Source organism: Syngnathus floridae, chromosome 13, assembly GCF_059516105.1.
Source record: "Syngnathus floridae isolate MCC-2025c chromosome 13, RoL_Sflo_1.0, whole genome shotgun sequence".
NCBI classification, from domain to species: Eukaryota; Metazoa; Chordata; class Actinopteri; order Syngnathiformes; family Syngnathidae; genus Syngnathus; species Syngnathus floridae.
Window position 1 is genome coordinate 11,761,818 of NC_142425.1, and position 24,400 is coordinate 11,786,217.

Sequence of the window (24,400 nt, forward strand, 5' to 3'; positions counted from 1 at the left end):
GTGGCAGTAGTGTGCTGAGAAAGGCAGTTAATGAACACAGAAGAAGCTGCGTGTCCTTCATAACAGCAAACATGGCGTCTGCCACTAAAATCATACAAAGGCTTCGAAATTTTCTTTCTGGGGTAAGTGATTGAAACGGGGTCTTATGATGAATACAAGACAACATTGTCGAGGACAAAATAACTTCTAAAAGTACCAATTTATGTTACTGGACAGTGTGCAAACGAAGGCGTCTGTGTCAACTCGCTTTTGAGCCAATTTGGGAAATGACAACAAAATTAAAATGCTCTTGCAACTGGTTTGATGTAGTTTGTATTTTTACAGCATGACCTTCAGAGTAAACTCCAACTGCGGTATGAAGAGGTAGCAAAAAGGTGAGTATATAAATCTGGTGAAATTACGAAAAAATGAAGGTTATACGCAGCAGACAAGTGACATCATTACCAGTCTCCGAAACAAACAACAACAAAGAGTTATTTTGTTATCCAGGAAGAGGAACGTCCCACCTTGCAAATAAAAGTTTTACTTTGTTAAACAATGTGTCGCAATCGAATTGCTGTAATAATGATATGTCAAGATTATGAATGGTGCACAATGAAATAGTCTGCACTGCAGTTTTTATAATATTCCTAAATTGACTGTCCCTCTTCTGTAGGACGCAGCCACCACCTAACCTAGCTGTTGGGCCAAGCCACAAGTTTGCAGACAACTATTATTTCACCAGAGATGGACGCAGAGAATCCATGCCCCCGACAGTTGTCATGTCCTCACAGAAGGCGCTCACAGCCGGCAGGTAAGTCTCACTTCCCAAGTCCTTTTTTTCCTCTATAGGAATCACTGAAATTTTAAATCATTACTCCTGGAGTCAAATTGTGCCATCATAAAACCTTTAAGTCATTGTGTGTCTCCACTTGTTGTCTTCTAGCCAAGCTGTTGCGGTAACAAAGCCTCCAGTGACTCCCGGGGCGGTGTACAAGGAACCAGAACTTTCCACAGATCAGCCATACCTCTGAGCATTATCGACTTATCCACCCCCAGAACTCCTCCTGCAGAAAGTACAAAAGACATGTTATAAATAAAAGTGATGGTTATGAATTATTTCATTGCATTTGTAGGTGTCATTCAGTCTTTCCACTGCATACTATACTGTGTGCACAGCACAAGATAGGTCACAGTGTCATCACATATATAAATAAGTTTCCAACTTTCCTGCAAATATGTAATCTATCACATTTTGTTTTTGTTGTGCATCTGGAAAAAAGAAAAATCCAACCTGGTTCATGTTATTTCCTTATATACATAGATAAGAACCCAGATAGAAAATGAGCGTCTGGATTTAAATTTGATTCTTTGATTCCATACTTTGAGGGCATTTACTAGTGTGAACACTGAAGACAAATAATGAAAATTTAAAATTTGTCAATATAACCAGAAGGTACAGGTATATATAGAAATTGCTATTTTGTCACAAAATTGAGGCGCAACTTCACATTTGCACGCTATCGAGCCTGCATTCCTCTCTGCTATAAAATCATATGTTTTGTAATAAGTGTTTTGAATCAAATTTTAGGTCGCATGAATCTTCAGACGAACAACGCCCCATAAAGGCAGCAACGTGCCTCTGACGTCATATTTGCGCGACGGCTGACCAGCCTTGGACATGAACGAGTATGGGACACCTTGGATATTTATTTATTTGGATATTTTGCATCATCCAGCATCACATTTTAGGTAAAATCTTCCACCTATATCGGGAAATTGCGCTGTGCCTTGTTCATGCAATGTGTTTTTTTGGTGTTTGTTAGCTTATGAAAGCTAAAGTTGAAACATGATCCCCTCAGTTTGAATGAATAAGATTTATCTATCTGCTACGAATGTACTTTGGATGATATCATTTTCTCCGTTTTTGTTATCCTCCCCAGACATTCACACGCATTAAGAGTTTATTTCGCTTTTACGTAGAATGAATCCACGTGCAAACTTGACATTAACGTCAACGATGACGTCACGCGCGTGGAATTGAACGTGCCGTATATCTGTATAATATTGTGCTTATACGGTTAAAGATGTGCGGGAATCTTTAACGAAAACGATCAGGCAAACAAACATTCATTTGAATTTTAAAATGTATCAACTGAAACTATAAGCCATTTCAGATTAGCACAATCATGAGACAAAATTGAGCAATAACAATTTTAAACAGCTTAACATCGATTAAAAGATTTAAAGTGCTAGGGTAAGTCTCTATAGCTGGCCCAGATGTCTGACAAGCAAATTTATAATTTCATCTTTGCTTAATCACTGTTGTCCTACCACAAATAGTATTCATTGTTTTGCTCCTGCAGATGATAAAGTAGACAAACTGACTGAGGGGTTATCCAAACAGTAATAATAATAAAGTTTGTTTGGGGTTCTGCAGGTCACACTCTCCCTGCTTGCCACGAACAATCGGAATTCAGATGCAAAGATGGCTCATGTATCCCAAGCGAGAAGCTTTGTGATCAATACAGCGATTGTAACGACGGCTCCGATGAACAGCATTGTGGTGAGTCTGACTCAGGCGTGGACGACTGCAGCGACGGCAGCGATGACGATTCCTGTCCGAGCTGCGCTGCCGGCCTCTTCTCCTGCGGGCCGTCAGACGGCTGCCTCCGCAAGCACCGGCTTTGTGACGGACACGTGGACTGCAAAGACGGGCGTGATGAGATCCAGGAGTTATGCGCTCTGATGCCAGCCAGCTCTTGCGAGGCGTCCGAGTTTGATTGTGGGGACGGCCAATGCATCCTCCATACTTGGAGGTGTGACAACAAAGCAGACTGCTCGGATGCAAGAGATGAGGAGAACTGCGGTAAGAGAAAACTTCTAACCATCTACTCTTTATTTTGAGACAATAAAAGCACATTTATATACTAGTCGACTCAACTCATGGTGGCAAATGAAATAAAACGCTTTTAATCCTTAAACAAATGCTTATTTTATTTTCCCCAAGGCAACTGACAGTGTAATTTTAATGGTGGCCCGCAGAGGGCGCTGTTGTCACGCTGAGATGCGCTTACTGATGCTCTTGAAAGGTTTAACAGGTGTCATAAAAATACAGTATAACTCATCCATTTATCATCTGGAGCTAAATAACCCTCATCACGGCTAAAATTATGACCTTTTATTCAGTGTGTGTCAGTCAAATGTGATGACAATTTATCACCGCAATAAAATGACACATCCTTCTTATGCAAGGAACAAAATGGTTTTCTTGTTTGTTTTTCCTTTCATACTGTCAATAGAGTAGTTCCCGTGAATTCTGATGATGTAACATTTGACCTTGCAGAGCAGAACGAGTGTCTCGTTAATAATGGAGGCTGTTCTCACCATTGCGTGGATACGCAAATGGGCTTCCACTGTGAATGTCCCGACCGTATGCGGCTTATCGGGAATACTCAATGTGAAGGTGAGGAAGTCTTCCCAAGCTGGAAATGAATACATCATTTAGAAATGAATGACATCAAACTAAATTATTCCTTTTTGAGTCTAATTTTGTAAATTTTTTTTTGTCACACAGAAGTGGACACGTGCCTGGAAAGTGACCATTGTGATCAACTGTGCGTTGACACAAACGGTAGCCTCTCCTGTGACTGCCTTGACGGATATCAGCTGACCCCTACGAGCAAAGACTGCAAGGCTAAAGGTGAGGCAAGCCGTTAAGTTTCCAAATTCAAATGGCGGCCTTGCCCTCTCTGGGTTTCTTTCATGTTTCAAAAACATATATGCTAGATAAGTAAGGCAATCGATATGCATTGGGCTTCAAATGGAAATACAAGGTTCCCCATGTTTGAACAAGATTGGCACGTCATTGCAACATATTTGAACAGCATGCTTAGTCAGTCATTGACCGTAACAGGATTTGTTCAGGCACACTTAAATTGTGCAAAGAGTGGCTCCACCTTTCCACCTTTAAGTTGACTTATCTTTACAAATCCATAAAAAAAAATTAAAAAAAAACATTAACCTTTAGCTGAGACTTTCTTGGAAAAAGCAAGTTGGTTAACACTTTCGTTGATGCTTCCATCCGTTTTGTTTGTCCTCGTTACGTGGGGTACCAACATTAACGTTTGCACCTCGGTCCAATTTTAGACCCTTCACGAACCTAACATGCATATTTTTGGAATGGACAATAAAATGATATGTTTTATGTCCCATCAGGGGTTGATGCCAAGGTGATGGTGTCCACATCTGAAGGACTTCTTGAGATGGGCTCTGGTGGTGCAACTTCCAGGACGTTAGCAGTCCATGGACCGGGTCCTGTGGCGGTCTTGGCCTCTAAAAATATACTGTACCTGGCCCAGCAAGGACAGGGGTACATTTACAGGTAAGTGAGGAGATCTAAACATTATATACCAGTGTGTGTTGATAGTTCAAGCAAAGTTTCCCCTGCCAAGGACATCACGTTAGATCCAATTGTAAACACGCTGCGAGTTGGCTTAATCCGTACATCCTGTAGTGGCCAAAGTGCAAAGCTATTTTATAGGCAAGGCGTTTTTTAATTTATGTTGTACAAGCTTAATGTTGTCATTAAAACTGACAGAGGAGATATTGCATGAATTATAGAACAAACCATGCATGCTGTAAATTGGCATATATATGTATATATATTTTTATTATTATTACTTTTTAGTGCATTTAATTTAACATATAATTCTACCACTTCTCCATATTTAATTAATTTAATTTAATATATAATTCTACCACTTCTCCGTTTCTCAGCAAATTTGTCATATATTGTGATTAAACATTATGATTGAGAACATGCATGAAAAAAAGTAAATAAATGTTTTACAGAAAAAAAACATTTCATGATCAAATTTCCCTTTAGCCGCTGTTGAAATAAATCAACAATTTTTAGTTTAATGTTTCGGCCAGCCCATAACTTGACATCTTTCAGAATTGTACTCCTTAGATTTATTTCTTATATTAATTTCAGGGTCAACCTAAATCTCCAAACCCAGGATGCCACGTTGGTGCTGAAGGTTCCCAGTCCTGTTTCTGGCCTGACTCTGGATTGGATACATCATCTTCTCTTCTGGAGCTCTTTGGAGAGCGGTTCCATTCATGTCAGCTTGCTTGATGGCTCTCAGCAGCGCCAAGTCATCACAGGACTGGACAAGCCTTGCGCAATCACGGTGGACCCTCTAAATGGGTAGGAAGTCATTTGAGGATTACTTTTATTTGATTTTTTTTTTATGCGGCTGTTAATACTATGTGCCGTCAAGAGAAAACATCTGAAAAGAAGAGAAGAAAACTTTTTGGGAACATTGAAGGAGTGGTTTCGGCATGTCCTGGCACTTTTCATGTCACAATCTCTTATCTTAATCACGTCGAAAGCCTTATCTTGCAAAGAAAAGAAAAACACACTGTTGGAAACATTTGAAACACATCGGGGGGGGGGGGGGGGGGGGGGGGGTATTTTTCTTTTGCTCCTCAGCTTGCTCGAAATTCAGATGTAAAGCTTACAGTGCAATTCGTCATCCCTGAAATTTCACACAAACACAACTTTTTGTAAGCATAATTATTGGAAATTATTTTTTATTTATGATTATTTCCAGACTGCTCTTCTGGGCCCAGTGTGGCACCCCAGCAAAAATTGTGAGGGCGACCTTTGATGGCCAGGAGATGAGGAATGTGGTGACTTCTCTACTCCACAACCCGGTTGCTCTTACTCTGGGTAAGTAGGGGGAAATTATATGGAATGGCAATTTTGCAATGTAATATTTTCGACCTCATGAACAATCTCACATCTGACCTTTAAAGTCTCCACCCCCCCCCCCATTTGATTTGATCTTCCTCCCTAGATACGCCTCGCCAGTTGCTGTACTGGCTTGATAGCGGCATGAGAAGCATCTCCAGAGTCAACCTTGATGGGCGTCACCGTAAAACTGTGCTGGAGTCTAACGGTTATCTGGATCAGCCATTTGGCCTGGCGGTATTTGAGGTAAACAGATAACACGCCAGTGTTGCATAGAAAAATGGAAAAAAATTCAAGGCAAATGACAATTCATCCTTTTGGAACAAATTAAATCATAAAATAAATAAAATGATGCTCCTTTTTCTTTCCCTATAATTTTTAATAGAGTAATTCTTAAATTGGGAAAATAATTTAATAATATTTATGTTTATCTGGCATAAGTAATCTCAATTATTTTTTTATCAAAATTGCACGAAATTAATTGTCATTTTCTATCCTTCTAATTTTGAGGTACTGATCGCACAACAGTGTCGCGAGTACCGATACAATGGAACTGATACTTGTATTTATCCCGAGTAAAAACTTTTTTTACCCGTATGTTTTCTACTTTAGGGTTTTGTATACTGGACTGACCAAGACACACACTCCATCTGCAGAGCCAACAAGCACAATGGGAAGGACTTTGCACGACTTCTGACAAACGTCACCTCACCGAGCGGCCTTGCCATCATTCAGCCTGCCCTTCAACCCAAATGTCGGAGCAAATAATCAAATTTGGCGTGACGCAAAACGTTTGAAACTAACAGCGCCGTCGACTCATCTACAGACAACGGCGTATGCGGCCGTCGCGGAATCTGGTGCACGCACACGTGTGTTGTTGATCTCCTTTCGCCGACGATCAGCTTCCACTGCGTCGGATCGGGGCGCGATCCATCGCAAGACGTCCCTGCTATTTCCCGCACCGTTCCTGCGTTACGTTTATCCGATCCCGGATTGGCGGGAATCCTTTCGCTAATCGGTAAGCATGGTTAGCTTCAATTTTTTTTTCCAATAAATTACAACCTGGTGTTTTATTTTGAAATCATTGGTGAGCTAATTCAGGCAAAACATATCCCGTCAGGACCCTAAATAGTGTCTGATTTAAAGCCGCCGCTGTTTGGATTGATTTGTTCAGGGAACGGCGCTTTGATAACACTGTCGCCGTGGTAACCGAGCTGAGTCGTAAACCTTTCCCATACGGCCGGGGCTAATGTAACGGCGCCTTTGCAGCTGTCTTGCGGCCGATTACACACAACACTAGAAGCTAAAAATAGGAATGGAAACAAGAAGCCGTCTTCTCGTTTCTGCCTCTGCACTTCTTTTGACACCCCTTATGCTCAGTGGAGAACTTTCTTGCTCTTTATTTTTTTTCTTTCATGGCAATCTGAATATTCACACACTATGTTACTATGTAACAGTCATGTCTGTTTGTTTCTATCAGTGTTCCTCAGTGTGCTCCTAGTGGGAGCGCTTCTGTGGTGGTGGAGAGAAGAGTTCCGGCCCGCCAGGAATCTCGTACTGCAAAGCTTCTCCCTCAAAGAATCCCAGGACCCGCTCATCCAAGGTCCACGTGTCAGCAAGGCAAGACAACACACACACATTATGGGAAGAATATCATTTCACAGAAGCTCGCTAGATATTTGAAACGGTGTCACTGAAGTGATGATTGACACAGCATGTGAGGATCAAATATGAAAATAATTCTCATCTAGGGAATATTGGATTTACATTCAAAATCCAACCATTGTTAGCGCAGCCATTGTTTTCTCCAGCAGCTTCCAGATGTTTCCTGGAAGGTTTTTTTTTTTTTTTTTTTTCCTACCTAACCCCCCCCCACACCCCCACCCTGCCATCTGTGGGTTGGCAGTGAAGTGTTAAAGACTATGAAGTAATACCTTGGAGGGAGGACAAAATTAAACACGGGTAAATGTGAAATCATCACTCCAGGTTTGGGCTGAACACAGAAAATCTTTCAGAGCTTTAAAATCTGGCTATGACTGAATTTGAATTTTAGTTGGGAAACTCAAACAAATGTGATGTCAACAACCATCCCAAGTGAATTGAAAGAAATAAAACGTCCCCTTAATGAGAGAAGCCGTAAAGACTTAATGTGGTTCACTATGTCAACTAAGCCATGGCCTCTCCTCCGCCAGGAAACTCTTAAGCTGGACTTGGACTGTGAATGAAGACGCTAGCCATGACACAGATGGCCTGACGCCTTCGCCCGACATTGTCGGAATCCTCGGTGAGCTGCTGTGCTCATCGTCACTCATGGCGGCTTCCAAAAACAAACTGACTTTAGGTCTTTTGATGACTTGTGATTCCTCATGTTGAGCTTGGTCACTCCAAAAAGCGCTATGCACTTAGAATAGTTGTAGAAATTAATTTAAGACCTACTTGTTTGTTGATTGTGAAGGTTATTGGTCAAAAGCAGTGTTATAGGTGCAGCTCGGAAATCAACCTGTATTGGTTTGAAACTTGAAAGTGTTGACTTCTGACACAAGGAATAAAAGTTCTCACTTGGGAGGTTTGAATTGATTAAGTATCAAGAAAAGTACGGTACAAACTGCTGTTTTGTTATTTATTTTTAAAAATAGAGGAGTTTATTTACATATGTGCCATTGCACTTTTGTATCTGCAACTAGAGCAAAACCGACTGTAAAAAAAATAAATCTTTAAAAGTTTTTCTTCTTATATCTTTCTTTTTATTTCCTTCTATTCAAATACTTTGTAATGGAAAAAAACAAGGTCTTCAGTTTCTGATCTCTGTTATTCAATTCAACCACATCCGAGAAGTGTCCTAGATTATGGTTTGACATTTTGTATTTTGAAATCTCTCTATTTAAAATGTAGATTTTTTTTTTTAGTTTGTATCAAGATCAACTGAAAAGCAGAGGTGGCATTTTATATCTTCACGAAACAGGAATGTCTGATTTACAGACGCACTGGCTTCAACTGCCATTCGTCTTATCTCTTGAAAATCCTTAAATCAACTTTGTCCGCTAATCTCTCCCACCCCCACTAAATGTACAACTTGTTAAGGAAACTTGGAGACTCACCAATTAGATTAAACGGCTCAAATGTTTACTCCCTGGTGACTGTTCCACTAACACATCAAACGCTTTTGTGTCCCGCCCGAGCGAGGTGACCTGGTAAACAGGAACGACTCCCTTTTACTGGAATATCAGCGAAAGCGGGACCACGTGGATTTTTTTTTTGACGACTCAGCATGTGTCAGGATACACACATTTTCCTGTCTGGTTTCCTGTTGTGCTTTTCTCCTTTTTTTATCGTCAACGCTGACTTCCTGCTTTTTTAAACCGCAGGTGCAATGGCCGCAGACGTGGCTCAGCTTCAGAAACATTTGCAAAATCGGCGTAGCACGATCAACTGCCTGGCAAAAGGTGAAAAAGACGAAATTCCCTTTTCTCAGCAGAATGCTGTGAAAGCCTGGAGCTCTCTGGAGAACTTGGACTCTCCAGATTGCTCGGGGGTTGAAGGAAAACCCAAACAGCAACATATGAAGCTTAATGTCGGCGGGAAAGTTTTCTACATCCCTAAAAAATGTGCCATGAGATATCCTCACACGCGTATCGGCTCCTTGGCAGCCAACACCGCCCGACTCGCCACCCTCTGCGATGACTACTCGGTTAAAAACAATGAATTCTTCTTTGACCACGATCCTGCTTTTTTCCACCACATCTGCCATTTTTATGCCAGTGGAGAATTGTGGATCATCAGAGAAATGTGCCCCATCAACTTTGAGGAGGAAATTGCCTACTGGGGCTTGAGTCTCAAGGACACCACCCGTTGCTGCTGTATGGTGTTTGAGGAGAAGGTAGATGAACTGAAGGACAACCTGAAGGTGGAACAAGAACTTCTGGGTGAGTTCGAGGTCAAGTATGACGAGGAGTTATTCGAAGGCATGCTGTTTGGGAAGATTCGGAAAAGTTTTTGGAATCTAGTGGAGGATCCTTACTCTTCGACTCAGGCCAAAGCCTTCAGTGTGGTCTCCAACCTTTTTGTCCTGATTTCTATTGTGGCAATGTCTCTCAACACCGTGGAGGAGCTTCAAATCTATCAAATTGGGGGGAAAACTCACATGGAGTGGGTGGAGATCATCACCATTGTGTTCTTTGCTTTGGAGTATCTAACACGACTTGCCACCACGCCAGACATCCAAATGTTTTTGAAGAGTGGGCTCAACTTTGTAGACATGGTGGCGGTCATGCCTTATTTCGCCCAGATCATCTTGGAAGCCATTCCTGGCTCGGGTGACGGGAACACACGAGAAGACCTTAGGACCTTGGCCAGCGTCAGCAAGTTAAGTCATGTCCTGAAAGTGGTCAAACTTCTGCGGATCTTTCGTATTTTAAAACTGGCCCGCCACTCAACCGGCATGAGAGCTTTTGGTTTTACGCTCCGCCAATGTTATCAGCAGGCCTCGTGCATATTGCTCTTCATCGCCATGGGGATCTTTACATTCTCTGCTCTCCTGCATTCGGCCGAGAGGGAGACGGAAGGTTCTCCCATCAGTAGTATTCCATACGCCTGGTGGTGGGCTGCAGTAAGTATAGACAATGAATTCGGCCTTTTGTGATGTCATCAGAAGAAGTTTTTATCTGACACATCTCCATCAACTGAATAGAAAATGGCAAGTACTTGGTTGAAGGAATGTTCTGCGGAAATTAACGAGTTAACTGAACTGTATAATAGTGGCCAGCTGTTTTTAACTCTCAGTCACCACCTCCACTCAGGAAGAAGAGTACAGACGGTTCCATGACGTCGTTGGAATTTACTATCGTTGATTTTTCCACTGAGTGGCACGATTTACTTTTGGGCTGCAGCACAATCATTTGGTTTGGTCGCTGTGAAATGTCTGCCACCATAACATCTATCAGTCTTGTGTTTCCGTCACATTTGGTTGCGGTTAGAACGAAACTTTTGTACAGCTGCCACTTCCTCATTCGCAAAGTTAATCCACAACTAATCTTTTTTGACTCAAGTCGTATGACTGTAGATGCTTGAAAATGAGAAACTTAGTGAACAAACACATTTTGAAGATCATTTTTAAGATCTATTTATAAGGCTTGAACTAGACCTTCAAAGAACAGCTTTGAAACTAACGTAAAATGTTTTGAAAATCATAAAGCTAGCTTCATCAAAGACCATCCTGTAGTTATGAATAGTTATTTGGACTGTATTTAGCTGGCGACCAGTCCCTTTTTTTTTTTTTTTTTTTTCGATCTTAGGTCAGCATCTCCACCGTTGGATACGGCGATGTGGTCCCTGTGACGATCCTGGGTCGAATGGTGGCCTTCGGCTGCATCTCCTTTGGAATCATCCTGAACGGCATGCCCATCTCCTTCCTCTTTAACAAATTCTCAGATTACTATGCCAAACTAAAGGCCCAAGAATACAAAACCATCTCGGTCCGGCGTCGCTTGCAGCTTCGGAAGCGTCTCCGACACAGGATGGACGTGTGTTTTCATCCCACGGAAGGAGAGTCGAAACTAATAATACATCCATTGTAATTGTTGGAAGCATTGTAAAAGTGACTTCAACAGGAAAGCCTAACTGTTGATAAGAATTAAAATGAAGATATTATTTTACAGAGAAGAAATTAATACGAGTCAACACATGCCTTAACAGCTCAACTGTATCAAAATGGTAGCCCAGGAAGTTTCCAGACGGATTGAGCAATCGTGTCATCATGTGCTGTACGTTCTTGTTGCGGCATTTTTCAGTTTCTGTTTTCCCACAATGACTCATGTTTTCCCCAAGGTCCTCTCAACTCAAATAGGTTCACCCGCTGCAGCTTATTCATGTGTGGTGTGTGAACGTCATTTGCAGGTTCAGGTTTCTTTTTTTGACTTGACTTTTTCAACCCAAACTAAAGTTGCCCAACTTTTGTGTTCTTGAGTTGTGTTGAATCTATGGATGTGCCTTTTAATCTCCTGGCTCAATTTATTATTTGTAGGTGATAATCTTCTGTGAGCAAAATGATAAATCAGTTTACCCATACAAATAAATGTTTGCCATGGAAATAATGTGAAATGTTCTTACCCACCCTGTTCCCCTCCGAGAAATACCCCCAAATGTTTTTTTTTAAAACCAAGAAAACATCACTGTATTATATCATAATGACATTAATCCAAAAATATATATTTTATGCAGAGTAATTACATTTACACTGTGGAGAGTGTATCTGCCAAATCAAAGTGGACTGCAGTGGCCCCGCCCGTTCGGTAGCTGACAGCCGCGACCATCCAAGCGCGCGCACGCGTGCACACACGCGCGCGCACCAACACAAGAGTGAGTACGCGCTGAGGAAGCTCGCTCTTAAAGTAAGTACACGCATCCGTTTCTCTTTTTAATATCGATTTATTATATAGCCCCGCTATTCTAGCGAGGAAATACGGGAGAGGATTAGGGCCAGTGAAGAAAAATAAAAAAAAACGAGGGGTGACAGGATTCTGACTTTTTTTCTAATCCTAATCCGTATCTTCCGTACATTTAAGATCTTTTTTGTGTTGTGTTAAAGTTCAAGCAAAAAAAAAGGATATTTCAGTTACCATAATGAGAAGTAGAAATCTGCTAGTGGTGATAGCTCATGCTGTTTTCACTAACTAGCAGATGAATGAGAACAGGTGGATTTAGGTGTCAAATTCATATTACACAAACAAAATATTCATCTATTCTATTATTGTAAAGAAAACATGTGACTTGACGTATGGCCTTGTGGACACACCTGCCATCTTGGAAGCTGATCATTAACATATTCCGTAGTTAAGATTAAAATCTCAATGAACCATAAAAATGGTTGATGTTTACTAAAGCCTTCCCACAAGAATTGTTTTCATTGATAATTAAAATATTTGTTGACACCCCTTTCACTGAGGGAAAGTCTGTTTTGTAGAAGACAAGTTCATTCTAATTTTTCCAAACAGACAAACAAGTAAACAAGTATAACAAAAGCGTGCTGAATAAATAATGAATAAATAACACAACAATAAATAAATAAATAAGAGGAGCAAAAAAAAAATATATATATATATATATATACTTTGATAGTGACTTGAATATCCACATTTTAATCCAGATTATTACAAAATTGTTTACATTTGGTCCTTCCTTGACCATTTCGTCACACCTCTACATATGATTATGGAAATCGTAATATTTTTCCCATTGGCGCTGTTTTACTGTTTCAAAATAACTGCTTTGGCCGAGCTATTAAAACAAGATAGCTAGCTAAATTTTGCAACTTTTGCACATTTTACTGTTAGTCGTTACAGTGTTGCAATTTTCATCTTTTAAATGTGGCCTGGAATATAAAAAGTATGATAAAACGTTTTCTTCCATGCCAAGCACTATAGACATCTTAAATGAACACACACATTACTTTTTTGATCAAAGGATTATTTCTGTGTGCTGTTGTGTGTTCAATTATGTTTTGTGTTTTATTGTGATGTCAGAAATGAGGGTGTCGTTATATTTGCTTATTTGTGTGGTTTTTTTATTGGCTGTTAGCAGTCGAGTGGGATTTTGTCGTGTTGGAAAACAGGGTGAGGTCAGTGTGATGTTTTCCAGTCGTTTCACAAGCCTCGGTCTTGTAAGATGTGGACTGAAAACTGAAAAGTTGGACTAAATTGTTCTTATTGAAAAGGATTTTTCAAAACTTTAGCCTTCTGTATTCTGCTTTTATGATTTTACGCAACTTCTTTGGAGTTTGTGAGTTTATTCTAATGATGACTAGATACATTTACGTATTTATTCAATAATCAATTAGGCTAAAATTGGTGTGTGCTAATGAAGAGAGTTAAAAAAAAATGCAATTTAAAAAAAAAATACTTAATAAAACGTAACATGTATGTGTCTCATGCTTTTTTTTTGCCTCAGCAGAGTTCTGACGATGATCCAGTTGAGGACCCGGACATGTTTGTTACTTGGAAGTCTGAGTGTGTTGATCATCCACTTCCTTTTGGATTTTATAGACCAAAAGAACATTGGCCTCCAATCAGGCGTGAAAGAGGATCACAATGGCATTCTGGAGACCACCATCCAAACCAAAACCTTCTGGGAAAATCAAGTTTGTCATCAAAACAAATCCGTCGCCAACATGACAGGCTTCGCCGCTCTTCCTGGTAATATTCAAGACTTTCTATACTATCGCCACTGTCGCCATTTTCCTATCCTACTGGACGTTCCTGATAAATGTGGCGGAGTTGAGCAATCAGGAGATGTTTTCCTCCTATTGGCCATTAAAAGCTCTCCTGGAAACTACGAGCGGCGAGAGGTGTTGCGCAAGACCTGGGCGAAGGAGAGGTTACACAACGGGGTTTGGATCAGAAGGATCTTCCTCTCGGGTACCACCAATCAAGGCTTTGAGAAGATGAGGCTGAACAAGCTCCTCCAAGCAGAACAACGCGAGTACAAAGACATCATCCAGTGGGATTTTGCTGACTCCTTTTACAACCTCACCTTGAAGCAACTGCTTTTCCTGGAATGGATGGAAAGAAACTGTCCAAACGCTCGCTTCATGTTAAACGGTGACGACGACGTTTTTGCCAACACGGACAACATGGTGGAGTTCCTCCAGAGTCTTAAAGACAACGATGGACGTAAACATCTCTTCACCGGTCACCTGATCTACAACGTAGGACCCATTAGGTCCCCCGGGAGCAAATATTACATCCCGGTTCAGGTCCAGGAGTCGGACTCGTATCCCCCCTATTGCGGAGGCGGGGGATTCTTGCTGTCAGGCTACACGGCTTCCACCATCCTCAAGATGTCCCGTTCCATCACTGTCCTTCCCATCGATGACGTTTACATGGGGATGTGTCTGAAGAAAGCGGGACTTGCACCGACCTCGCACATGGGGGTGAAGACTGCAGGACTGTACATCCCCGCCAAAAATCTAGACGTGTTCGATCCTTGCTATTATAAAGATATGCTGCTGGTCCATCGGTTCCTCCCGGCTCAGATGTACCTCATGTGGCATCGAATGCACGACCGTACGCTTAAATGTATTTCGGCGGATGTGACTGTCAGGTGAAAATTTGTTGCTCGGATTCGAGCGGACTATAATAGCGGCATGGTCCGTCGTGTGTCGGCATGTGGCCAGGCGGTCGGACACACCCACAACGCGGGACGTCGTGTGGATGATCAGCCGGGGTCACCAGAAGGAATCAGTTCAACCTCTTTTCATGAGAAATAATTATTCAATTGCCTTTTATGTCCAACAACATGAATCCTTGCTTGATTACAATCCCAAGGTTAAAAAGAGATGTTAAAAAGGTCAAATTTGAAGACCATTTTTTTTATGATACTGATATTTTGTATTTATGGATATTTGAATGGATTTAAAAAATGATCCTCAACGAATTACAGTTGGAAAACATGGTCAAAATAATTCAAATCAGATTCAAGAGTTTTTATTCGCCATGTTTGAGCGTGCCAAACAAGGAATTTGACTTCGGTAAATCACAGCCTCTGTTCAACATTTAGGCGACTAACAACAACACTCAGGACATGTGAAAAACGAAAGATATTCTCAAACATCCCCTGATCTTAAACTGATCTTAAACTCCCAAGAGGGCAAGGAAAAAATTAAAACTCCAGCTAGGGGAAATGAGAAACCTTGAGAAGAGACCACAGATGGGAGGGTCCCTCTTCTAGGATGACCAGGCTGCAATGGATGCAGAGAGGACACATAGAACAAACAGTGTAGACAAAAAAGGTGTGGAAAGCGGATATCACAGGACTCATGAGGATGTAAATGATCGGAGGGGCAGCTTAAAGAATAGCAATGACGTCAAAGTGTGAGCAGGAGTAAACAAACTATTTCCTTGTTCCACTTTTTTAACGGTACCAAAAGCTGTCTAAAATTGCAGGGGGGAAAATTCTTTGTAATATTTCGACTTATCTTTAACACAGGAAATGTAAAACTAGGGTTAATGTTACACTTAGGGGCAGTCCGAAAATCAGAAACTTTATGAATGTGTTTACAGCAGAGGATTGAAGTTTTTTTTTTGCTGACAATACTTTATGTGAAGTATTTTTTTCTTCAAGGGTCAAAACTAAATGCCCATGTGCTGGAACGTAGATCATAAAATCTTGGATTGCTTTGATATTTAAATGAATGCAAGGGAGTTTCTGTGTATATTTAATAAATGTATGCACTGGTACTGATGTATTTTATTTACTTAAGGTAATGTAGGACTTTGTGAAATGTTAGTTTTAATATTGACTCAGGGTTTCTATGACAATGTTCACTGTGATTCGCAAAGGAAAACCGAGGGCTCTGTACACAGTACTTGGGAGAAATTTGTGTACATTTTTCGATTTTCTTTTATTTGGACCCCACAAGAAGAGGTCATGGTTGCAGTTCATCTGCCATTGTTGTTGCTCCACATAGTTGTATGTAATTATTTAGGTCTGTGGTCATGAATAAATTGAAATATTTACATGTTCTGCGTATTTTATACTTTTACAATTTAGAGTAGTTTAAAACAGATCAACCAATCCCGTAATTTCTACAATTTAGAGTAGTTTAAAACATATCAGCCAATCCTAGCTGCCCTTCGGTGTGGAGAAGGGTGACGTCAGGTCGGACAAAAATAAAGCGCGATTTTTATTGGACATTACGGTACCTACGGGGTCGCGAAAGGTCAAATTTCATCCGCTTCATTTAAAATTTCAGCTAGCTAGCAGGTGTGTGCCAGGCTAGCAAGAAAGATGGCGAAGAATGAACTAATGAGCTTTTTGACGACTCCACGGATAAAGAAAAGATACTCAAACGGATAAAAGACATGCCTCTGTCAGCAAGGACCTCACCCGGACTACAAACCATCAGCAAAACAATGCAGCCCCAGAAGTCTCATTAATGGTGAGTTGTTTTTTCTTGGCTTCAATATAAAAACATTATTAGAAAGAATGCGCTAGTACATTCAAAAAAATCGTTGGTCTTAATTAAAATGCATGCATTTAATTGTATTTAGCACAACGTTTTTTTTTTAATGGTATGGCTCTCATGGGAAATATTTTTTAAAAATGCTTATTTATGGCTCTGTCCGTCAAAAAGGTTCCCGACCCCTGCCCGAGTTGGAAACCCTAGTTTTTCATTTAAATTTTATTTACACTTTTTTTTCAGGTTTTATTTTTTCAAGTACGAGTAATGTTTTTTTCAAGTACAATACTTTTGACCCCAATTAGTGTCATTTTTACTAATTAGAAATTACAGCGTGGAAAGGTGTTGGTGGCAATCAAGATGTACGACTGTGGTTTGCTGCCACCTTCTGGATTGACTTGAATACTACAAATAATTTTCTTCATGCTGCTAATTTTTTACTGTTTGATTAATTATTATTATTTAATAGTTGTATTCCAATTTGAACAGTTTTGGAAAGAAAAAATAATGAGGCAACATTTGACTTTTTTTTAAATGGATGGACATCATTGCAAAATGTTACAATACATACAATAGTTCCTTTTAATAAAAAAATGCAAAATTCAAGGGTTGCCAGTGGCTTCCGAACGTGCCGCAATGGCCATGGCATCCATGACGACGCACTGATGTTTGTCCAGCTCATATTTATAAGAGAACTTCTGAGCGCACACGTGGCAAGCAAACACCTTCTCGCCCGTGTGCGACCTCGTGCGGATCCTCACGTTCTTCTTGTAGGTGAATCTTTTATCGCACAGGCGGCAGCCGAACAGCTTCTCGTCGTCGTGCTTGCTCATGTGCAGCTTCAAATTGTCCTCCCGGCTGAAATGTTTTAGGCAAAGCGAGCCGTGTGTCAACTTGTGTCTGCTCGCGTGGCCTTCTGCCTTCACGCCTTGTCGAGTGAGTGGCACGGCAGCGTGTGTTTTCATGTGGAGCATCATGTATTTCCTCAGGGTGAAGCCTCTGGCGCAAATGGCACAGCTGTAAGGTTTCTCGTCCGTGTGCGTGGCCAGGTGGTTCTTCAGGTCGCACTTTCGGTAGAATCGTTTAGCGCAGAAGGAGCACGCAAAGCGTTTCTCTCCTGTGTGGATGATCATGTGCACTTTCAGAGTCTTCTTGGAGCTGAACGTCCTCCCGCACTCGAGGCAGATGAAGTGCTTTTCGGCGCCTTTATGGGCTGAAGGTTCTTTGGCGTGATTGTTATGAGCCGTGTCGGACAGCGATGAGATCACGTCGGGCGTGTCTGATAGCGTCGTCAGGTTGTTGTCCAGCGAGTGTCCGTTCCCATCGGCTTCTCTGTCCTCCTCACTTTGAGTGCTGCAAAACTGTGAATAGTGATCTCGTTCATCCTCGCTCTTCACGTGGACGCTGAGCCACGCGAACTGGCTGCCGGCGTCGTCTTCTTCTTCCTCCAGCCTTTGGAGCTGCTCCACATCTTGGCTGCTCCACACGTTCTGCTCTTCTTCTTTAATGTGAGTGGGTTCTACTGGCTCCTTCTGATCAAAACCAGCAAGCTCCTCTTGACTCTCCTGCAACACCAGTTGTGTGTCTGTACCACACACATTTGGACAAATAATTATTGTCCGAGCAATATTGTGCGAATGTATTCTTATCAATTTTCTTCTGACGTCACTCGCTTGGGCGAATGGTTGGAAATAAATGAAAAAAGGTGACGTAAACGCCAAACCTGCTCTGTGCAGTCGAATCTGAGGCTTGAGAATAGCATCCAAGAGTCGTCGTTGTTGCTCTTTCTCCTCTTTGGTTCGACAAAGTTCCTCCTCGTACTGCGCTATCGTCCTCTCAAACAATTCAAATATTTCTTCGACAGCCACGTTCAGTCGCTGCTTCACCAAGGTTCTCAGGATTCGAACTTTACACATTTTCGTACACGATCATAGATCCGAGTTGTTTGATGGTGTGTTGCGAGCTAACAATGCTCCCATAGGGCGGAAACCGAGAAGTTGACCTATGACGTCATTTAGAAGCGACACGCAGGAAAATGACAGTTGTGGGAAGCCTCTTCCAATAGTTGTAGTTATTGGAGGAATGTAGTCATTAATCTAAACAGAAAATGAGGAAAAGAAATCATACCAGTATTTTTATTACATCTCAACAAAGGATACAGTTTTGGTTATAATTGTAGCTTATAAAATTAGTTTCTATTCGTTATATTATAAGTATTTATTAACAATTATTTGTGTGTACTTGGGATTATTTTTGTGATAAAAAACAACTAAGCAATATGCCACAAGAAGGATTGACAATCATTGTTTTCCAAAGTAAAGGCAGATGTTTGCAAATGTTTTATTTTAATTAAACACAAACAATAAATAAGTCTGCTTCAGTCTAGAGAAATCAGAGAATTATTACTTTTGACAATCTTTAGTTAAAAAATGGTTCTACGATGACTCGATTTGATCAGATTTGTTGTTGATTAATCTGTTTGTGGCATTTTGTTATAATTTTGACTATAGGCAATCAGCAACAGCATTGTGCCACTGTTATTGCTGACTGTCAGTGTGACGCTTAATGTGTGAAGAGAGTGTGTCCTTACGGGAAAAACATTTGTTACAGACGGGGCAGGCAAAAGGTTTCTCCCCCGTGTGACGCTTATTGTGACGCTTAATGTGTAAAGCGAGTGTGTCCTTACGGGAGAAACATTTGTTACAGACGGGGCAGACAAAAGGTTTCTCCCCCGTGTGTTTTCTCACGTGTGCGCCGAACGACGAGCCCCCGGAGAAACCTTTCCCGCAAACGGGGCAGGTATGGAGTTTCTTCCCGGTGTGTAATTTCATGTGATTCCGAAGCGACGCTCTACAAGACAAACCTTTAGCGCAAATGGAACACGAGTACAGTTTCTGGCCGGTGTGTTTGCTCATGTGACCTTCCATGTCAGACCTATCTCGGAATCCTTTCCCGCAAACTGAGCAGGAATGGGCATGCTCGCCCGTGTGTATACTCATGTGTCTGAGCATGCGATGCTTAAAGGGGAATCTTTTATTGCACACCGAGCACGCAAACGCTTTCTCACCCGTGTGCGTGACCATGTGTTTTTTTAAATCGCTTTTCCAGACAAACGTTTTACCGCATTCGGAGCATTTGCGTTTTTTGTCACTTTTGGCGTCCGAAGCTTCTCTCGCGCTGTCGGTGTCCGAGGAGCGGGACGTCATATCTTCCGTATCAGATAGCGGCGCCAAGTAGTTTGCTCGCGAGTGGAGATCTTCGGCTTCTGCTGACAAGCATTGTCCCGAGCTGCCGCCTCGGTTGTCCTCACTTTGATGTGGCAAAGGCTGACCGGCGTCGTTGTCTTCGGTCTTTACATGGACTAGTGTGAGCGTGGTGATGCCAGCCTCCTGGTAAGCTTGACTATCCCACACCTCTTCCTCTTTAATGTGGGGGGGGCTCCACAGGCTCAGCCCCCATTTCTTGACTCTCCACCGGCACCTGCTGCACATCTGCAACACACAAAGAAATCTTGTGTATTAGGACTGATACTTGTTTTACTGGGTATACTATAGAAATTTAGTAAAACCCAATATTCTTGACTTTTCCTACATAATACTTCAAGTGATGAAAATGAATCGCTCGTTGCATTTTTTTTGTTTTTGTATCTATTTTGTCGTAGTGCTTAGAATAAACGGGCAAGACAAAAATGGTGGCTTCCTTGACTGCGATGGCGGACTTCACTGTCAATTACAACCAAAGCAACACACTCTGATTCTGTGATTTTTGTAAACAAACCTGCTGCGAGCAGTCCAGCATGATGGTTGTAAACATTGTCGAGAAGTTTAACAGCTAATGTTATCAAGTCGTGGCTCTCGGCCATTTTATTTGTGTGCGAGAAATGTGCCCAACAACCTGTTAACAGCGTTGACAAAAGGTGAATTAAACGCCAAACCTGCTCTGTCCAGTTGAACTTGAGGGTTGAGAATAGCGTCCAGTAGGTCGCGTTGTCGCTCGTTTTCCTTTTTGGTTCGACAAAGTTCCTCCTCGTACTCCGCGATGGTTTTTTCGAACAGTCCGAAAATCTCTTCGACGGCCACGTTAAGTCGCTGCTTCACCAACGATCTCAAAATGTTCACTTTACACATTTTGACACACTCACGATGGATCTCTGCTTAGCGACAAGGTGCAAAATGTGGTGTTTTTATTTCCTTCTTCGCTCTTGTGTGGATTGTGATGACCCAAAACGCCCATGTAAACATTTCCGCCCAAAAAGCCATATCGCGCATGCGCATACTGAGCCGCCATCTTTGACATGTTTACGGTACGCCATTAGGGATAAAATAGATTACACTATTACGTTTGCAATTAAATAGTTGGTTTAATGTCAACCAAAACTCGACATGTATTTTAACTATCCACCAACCATGTAATTAGAAACATTTCCAGAATAAAAAAAAATCAAAACAAGAATGAATTATTTTTCTATTAATTTTTAATTTTTTCAAATATTTTTCATATACATTAACAGTGTCTGTGTTTTTTCGGACAATGTTCTTCAATTTATGACAAACATAATGAAGGAATGACCTAGATAAAAAAAAATGAGAGAAATGTGAGATATATATCTTCAAAATAATCTTTAAAAATATTGGATGTATGTATGGATGGATTCATGCGTTTGTATGTAAGGACAAGCTGTCCGCTTCCACAACGGCGCACCGGTGCTTTTCCAGCTGATACTTGTACGAGAAACCCTGCGTGCACACGTTGCAACTGAAGGCCTTCTCGCCGGTGTGTGTCCTCATGTGTGTTATCACGTTCTTTTTCCAGGAAAACGTTTTGGGACAAAGAGAGCAAATGAAGAGCTTGCCGTCCGTGTGCTTGACCTGCACGTGGTGCTTTATGGCCGACTTGCGGGTGAATCTCTGAGAGCAAACGGAGCAGGCGAACGGTTTCTCGCCTGTGTGCCTGGCGCGGATGTGTATGTCCATGTTCGACTTGATGGGGAATCTTTGAGGGCAAAACGGACAGGCGAACGGTTTCTCCCTCGTGTGCGTTCGCATGTGTATCTTCAAATCGGAGTTTGTGGAGAATCTTTTAACGCAACGGGCGCAACCGAAAGGCCTCTCGCCAGTGTGCGTCCTTTTGTGTCTGTTTAAAGTTCCCTTGTGGTTGAAAACTTTCCCGCATTCAGGGCAGATGAACTCTTTCTTTCGAGCGTGACGCGCCAAATCACCTTTGGGTGCTTTACGAGTCTTCTGAGCTTCTTTTGGGGGGTCGCTGTGATCAGATTTTGAAGAGCGTGACATCATGTTATCCGATTCAAAGCTGCCTGATCGCGAGTGTTCTCCTTTGCATGTTCTCGGCATTCTGCCGCCCCTGTTTGTCTGTCCTTGACTGTGGCAAGGCTGCGAGGACTGACCTTTGTCTTCTTCACTCTTCAGTTGGACATCAGGGGGTGCCAACATGTTTACATGAGATTCCTCCTTCAGCGCTGGAAGCTGCTCCACATCTTGACTGCTCCATATGTTTTGCTCTTCTACTTTAATGCATAAGGAACTTGCTGGCTCTTCTTGATTGTCCACCAACTGCTGCACGTCTGCAACCCACAACAAAACAGATGAATTAAGGTACGATTAAATATTCCTTTGTATTATCCCGCCGGTGGGGTTGAATTTCATATTGTGTAAAATGAAGAGAACATACCGAAGCTGGCTGCCACATCAGCGTGGTCCAATTGTTCGCCCTTTAGTCGCACGTTGTTCTCTTTGTCTCGGCAAAATTCCTCCTCATACTCCGCTATGGTTTTTTCAAAAAGTTGGAAAATCTCTTCGACGGCCACGTTTAGACGCTGCATTACCAACGTTCTCAGCACTTGAGTTTTGCTCATTTTTAAAAGATATTGCAAACTATCTGCTGTTATTAATGAAAGTGTTTTTTTGCCATCTGGATCGTTGCAAGCCAAAAAAATACGAAATCGTCAACAAGTCACATTGCGCATGCGCACACTTCGGGAAGGCTACGGCATGCCCTATGAGACAAAAAGGATTGTGTTTTTTTTTTATATCGACTTGTAAGTTCATCACATCGTTTGCGGTTCCAATTTCAACCAGTAATTTTTGTCACCTAGCTCCATAATTACTCTTCTTTATGTTACTTTTGCTAACACAAAAAAAAGCGACATTCTAAATTGAATACAGCAACAACATAGTGGTTCATATTTTTATTTTGGATCAAATGTTAGAATAATCAGGATTCCTGAGAGTTCATAAGAGTCTTGCTTCAGACAGAGCAGGAGAGGGGCTTCTCGCTCGTGTGGGCCCGCATGTGTCCCATCATGTTCCGCTTTGTGGTGAAACGTTTATCGCACACAGAGCAAAAAAAACGTTTCTCTCCAGTGTGCACCAAAGTGTGCCGCATCAAGTTCGCCTTGGCGGAGAAGGCCCGGCCGCACTGCGAGCAGGTAAAGCGTTTCTTGCCGTTATGACTTCTCTGGTGAGTGGACAAGTTTTGTCGGTGGCGGAAGGTTTTGGTGCAAACTGAGCAGGTGAAAGTTTTCTCCTTGGTGTGGGACCGCATGTGCCCGACCAGGGAGTCTCGCCGGCTGAAGGCTTTGCCGCAGGCCGAGCAGGCGTAAGGTTTCTCCCCAGTGTGTTTTTTCATGTGACGGGTCAAAATGGCATGGCTACGGAAAGCTTTACCGCATTCGGAGCAGCTGCTGTGTTTTTTAGCTTTGCGGATCACTTTGGGAGATTCTTTGCCGTCGTCGCTGTCGTCCGTGGTGTAATCGGACGAGTGTGACGTCACTTCGTCCGTATCTGACGACGGAGCGACGTTATCTGGTTGCGATACTCCTGCTTCACCGTGCAGTCCTCTGTTGATTGTCTTCTCCTCACTCGGGCTGGGATGAAGCTGCGAGGCTAGATCTTCTTTGTCATCCTCACTCTTCACAAGCATATTAGTGTAAGGAAAACTGCTGATGGCAGACTCATCATAACCTGGCCACACGTCCTCTTCTTTAATGCTGAGGAGGAGTTCTGGCTCGCCTTGACTCGCCATCGTCAGGAGCTGGATGGAAAGAAAATCCATGGTTAGAACAATAATGTAGAAAGTACAGTAACAGTTTGGATTCAAATGTAATATTATACTAACTAGCATGCTAAGCTAAACGGAGAGCCTACCAAGTCTAGGAAGACAAGCTAATCGCAAAAGATTTGATATTCATTCACGGATAAAACGTCACGTGTATAAAACACGTGGACTAACAGAAGCTCGAGACGTTACTACACAAAGGAGACAAGGGTTCTTGATGTTTACTGTGAGCTTAGCTTTAACATCACAGCCACACCGTACAACTATTGAGACAAACGAAATGGTGTACAATTACATAAACATGGGTTAACAAAACATACATACCACTTTGGCCTGAAAGTGAATAAACGGGGTACTTTACTTGAAATACTTGAACTTTTTAACTTCGCGGTAACGCGTGGCCGTTTCCTATTGCGCCGCTACATTACGTCACTTCCGGAAACAGGAAGCGCACGCGAAATGAGACTTTTGTTTTATTTTGCAACGTAATATTAACAACTACAAATTACATACAAATCTCAAGAAAAGGAAAACTTCACACAAAAATAAATTGCGCACCAAGTAAAACTTTCAACTATCGCTAGAGCTAAAAGAGCGCCGCTTTGTGGCGAAACATACAATGACACGTAGACGTCGCC

General features: G+C 41.9%; 5 protein-coding genes and 1 pseudogene across 7 annotated transcripts; 4 read left to right on the plus strand and 2 right to left on the minus strand.

Moving 5' to 3' along the window:
* The first annotated feature begins 6 nt into the window (after nucleotides 1-6).
* ndufa7 (NADH:ubiquinone oxidoreductase subunit A7) lies at nucleotides 7-1,098 on the plus strand. Its single transcript, XM_088394188.1, has 4 exons — nucleotides 7-122; nucleotides 325-374; nucleotides 656-793; nucleotides 926-1,098. Exons 1-4 carry the CDS (start codon nucleotides 72-74, stop codon nucleotides 1,011-1,013), a joined length of 327 nt encoding a protein of 108 aa, XP_088250314.1. The 5' UTR covers nucleotides 7-71; the 3' UTR covers nucleotides 1,014-1,098.
* A 496-nt stretch (nucleotides 1,099-1,594) lies between these two features.
* On the plus strand, nucleotides 1,595-8,460 carry LOC148388841 (low-density lipoprotein receptor-related protein 8). Its single transcript, XM_088393101.1, has 12 exons — nucleotides 1,595-1,731; nucleotides 2,420-2,848; nucleotides 3,326-3,445; nucleotides 3,557-3,682; nucleotides 4,198-4,363; nucleotides 4,976-5,191; nucleotides 5,598-5,716; nucleotides 5,844-5,983; nucleotides 6,350-6,491; nucleotides 6,564-6,755; nucleotides 7,218-7,357; nucleotides 7,930-8,460. The coding sequence occupies exons 1-12, from the start codon at nucleotides 1,671-1,673 to the stop codon at nucleotides 7,960-7,962; spliced, it is 1,884 nt and encodes a 627-aa protein (XP_088249227.1). The 5' UTR covers nucleotides 1,595-1,670; the 3' UTR covers nucleotides 7,963-8,460.
* Nucleotides 8,461-9,104: 644 nt separating this feature from the next.
* Nucleotides 9,105-11,928, plus strand: LOC148388842 (potassium voltage-gated channel subfamily V member 2-like). The gene is made up of 2 exons (XM_088393104.1): nucleotides 9,105-10,343; nucleotides 11,029-11,928. Exons 1-2 carry the CDS (start codon nucleotides 9,108-9,110, stop codon nucleotides 11,308-11,310), a joined length of 1,518 nt encoding a protein of 505 aa, XP_088249230.1. The 5' UTR covers nucleotides 9,105-9,107; the 3' UTR covers nucleotides 11,311-11,928.
* Nucleotides 11,929-11,986: 58 nt separating this feature from the next.
* LOC148388843 (N-acetyllactosaminide beta-1,3-N-acetylglucosaminyltransferase 3-like) lies at nucleotides 11,987-16,247 on the plus strand. Of its 2 annotated transcripts, none has more exons than XM_088393115.1 (2): nucleotides 11,987-12,123; nucleotides 13,682-16,247. In XM_088393115.1, the coding sequence occupies exon 2, from the start codon at nucleotides 13,692-13,694 to the stop codon at nucleotides 14,832-14,834; it is 1,143 nt and encodes a 380-aa protein (XP_088249241.1). In that variant the 5' UTR covers nucleotides 11,987-12,123; nucleotides 13,682-13,691; the 3' UTR covers nucleotides 14,835-16,247. The 2 variants fall into 2 exon arrangements, with proteins under 2 accessions (XP_088249241.1, XP_088249243.1); XM_088393117.1 differs by having other exon boundaries at nucleotides 12,069-12,123; nucleotides 13,679-16,247.
* Nucleotides 16,248-17,037: 790 nt separating this feature from the next.
* LOC148388844 (uncharacterized) lies at nucleotides 17,038-18,709 on the minus strand. The gene is made up of 2 exons (XM_088393114.1): nucleotides 18,412-18,709; nucleotides 17,038-18,273 (listed from the first exon to the last, which is right to left on the minus strand). The coding sequence occupies exons 1-2, from the start codon at nucleotides 18,602-18,604 to the stop codon at nucleotides 17,291-17,293; spliced, it is 1,176 nt and encodes a 391-aa protein (XP_088249240.1). The 5' UTR covers nucleotides 18,605-18,709; the 3' UTR covers nucleotides 17,038-17,290.
* A 97-nt stretch (nucleotides 18,710-18,806) lies between these two features.
* LOC148388845 (uncharacterized) lies at nucleotides 18,807-24,212 on the minus strand (annotated as a pseudogene). The gene is made up of 6 exons (XR_015862256.1): nucleotides 24,087-24,212; nucleotides 22,959-23,738; nucleotides 22,377-22,647; nucleotides 21,343-22,269; nucleotides 20,623-20,841; nucleotides 18,807-20,179 (listed from the first exon to the last, which is right to left on the minus strand). The product of XR_015862256.1 is annotated as an uncharacterized LOC148388845 (transcript).
* Nucleotides 24,213-24,400: the final 188 nt, after the last annotated feature.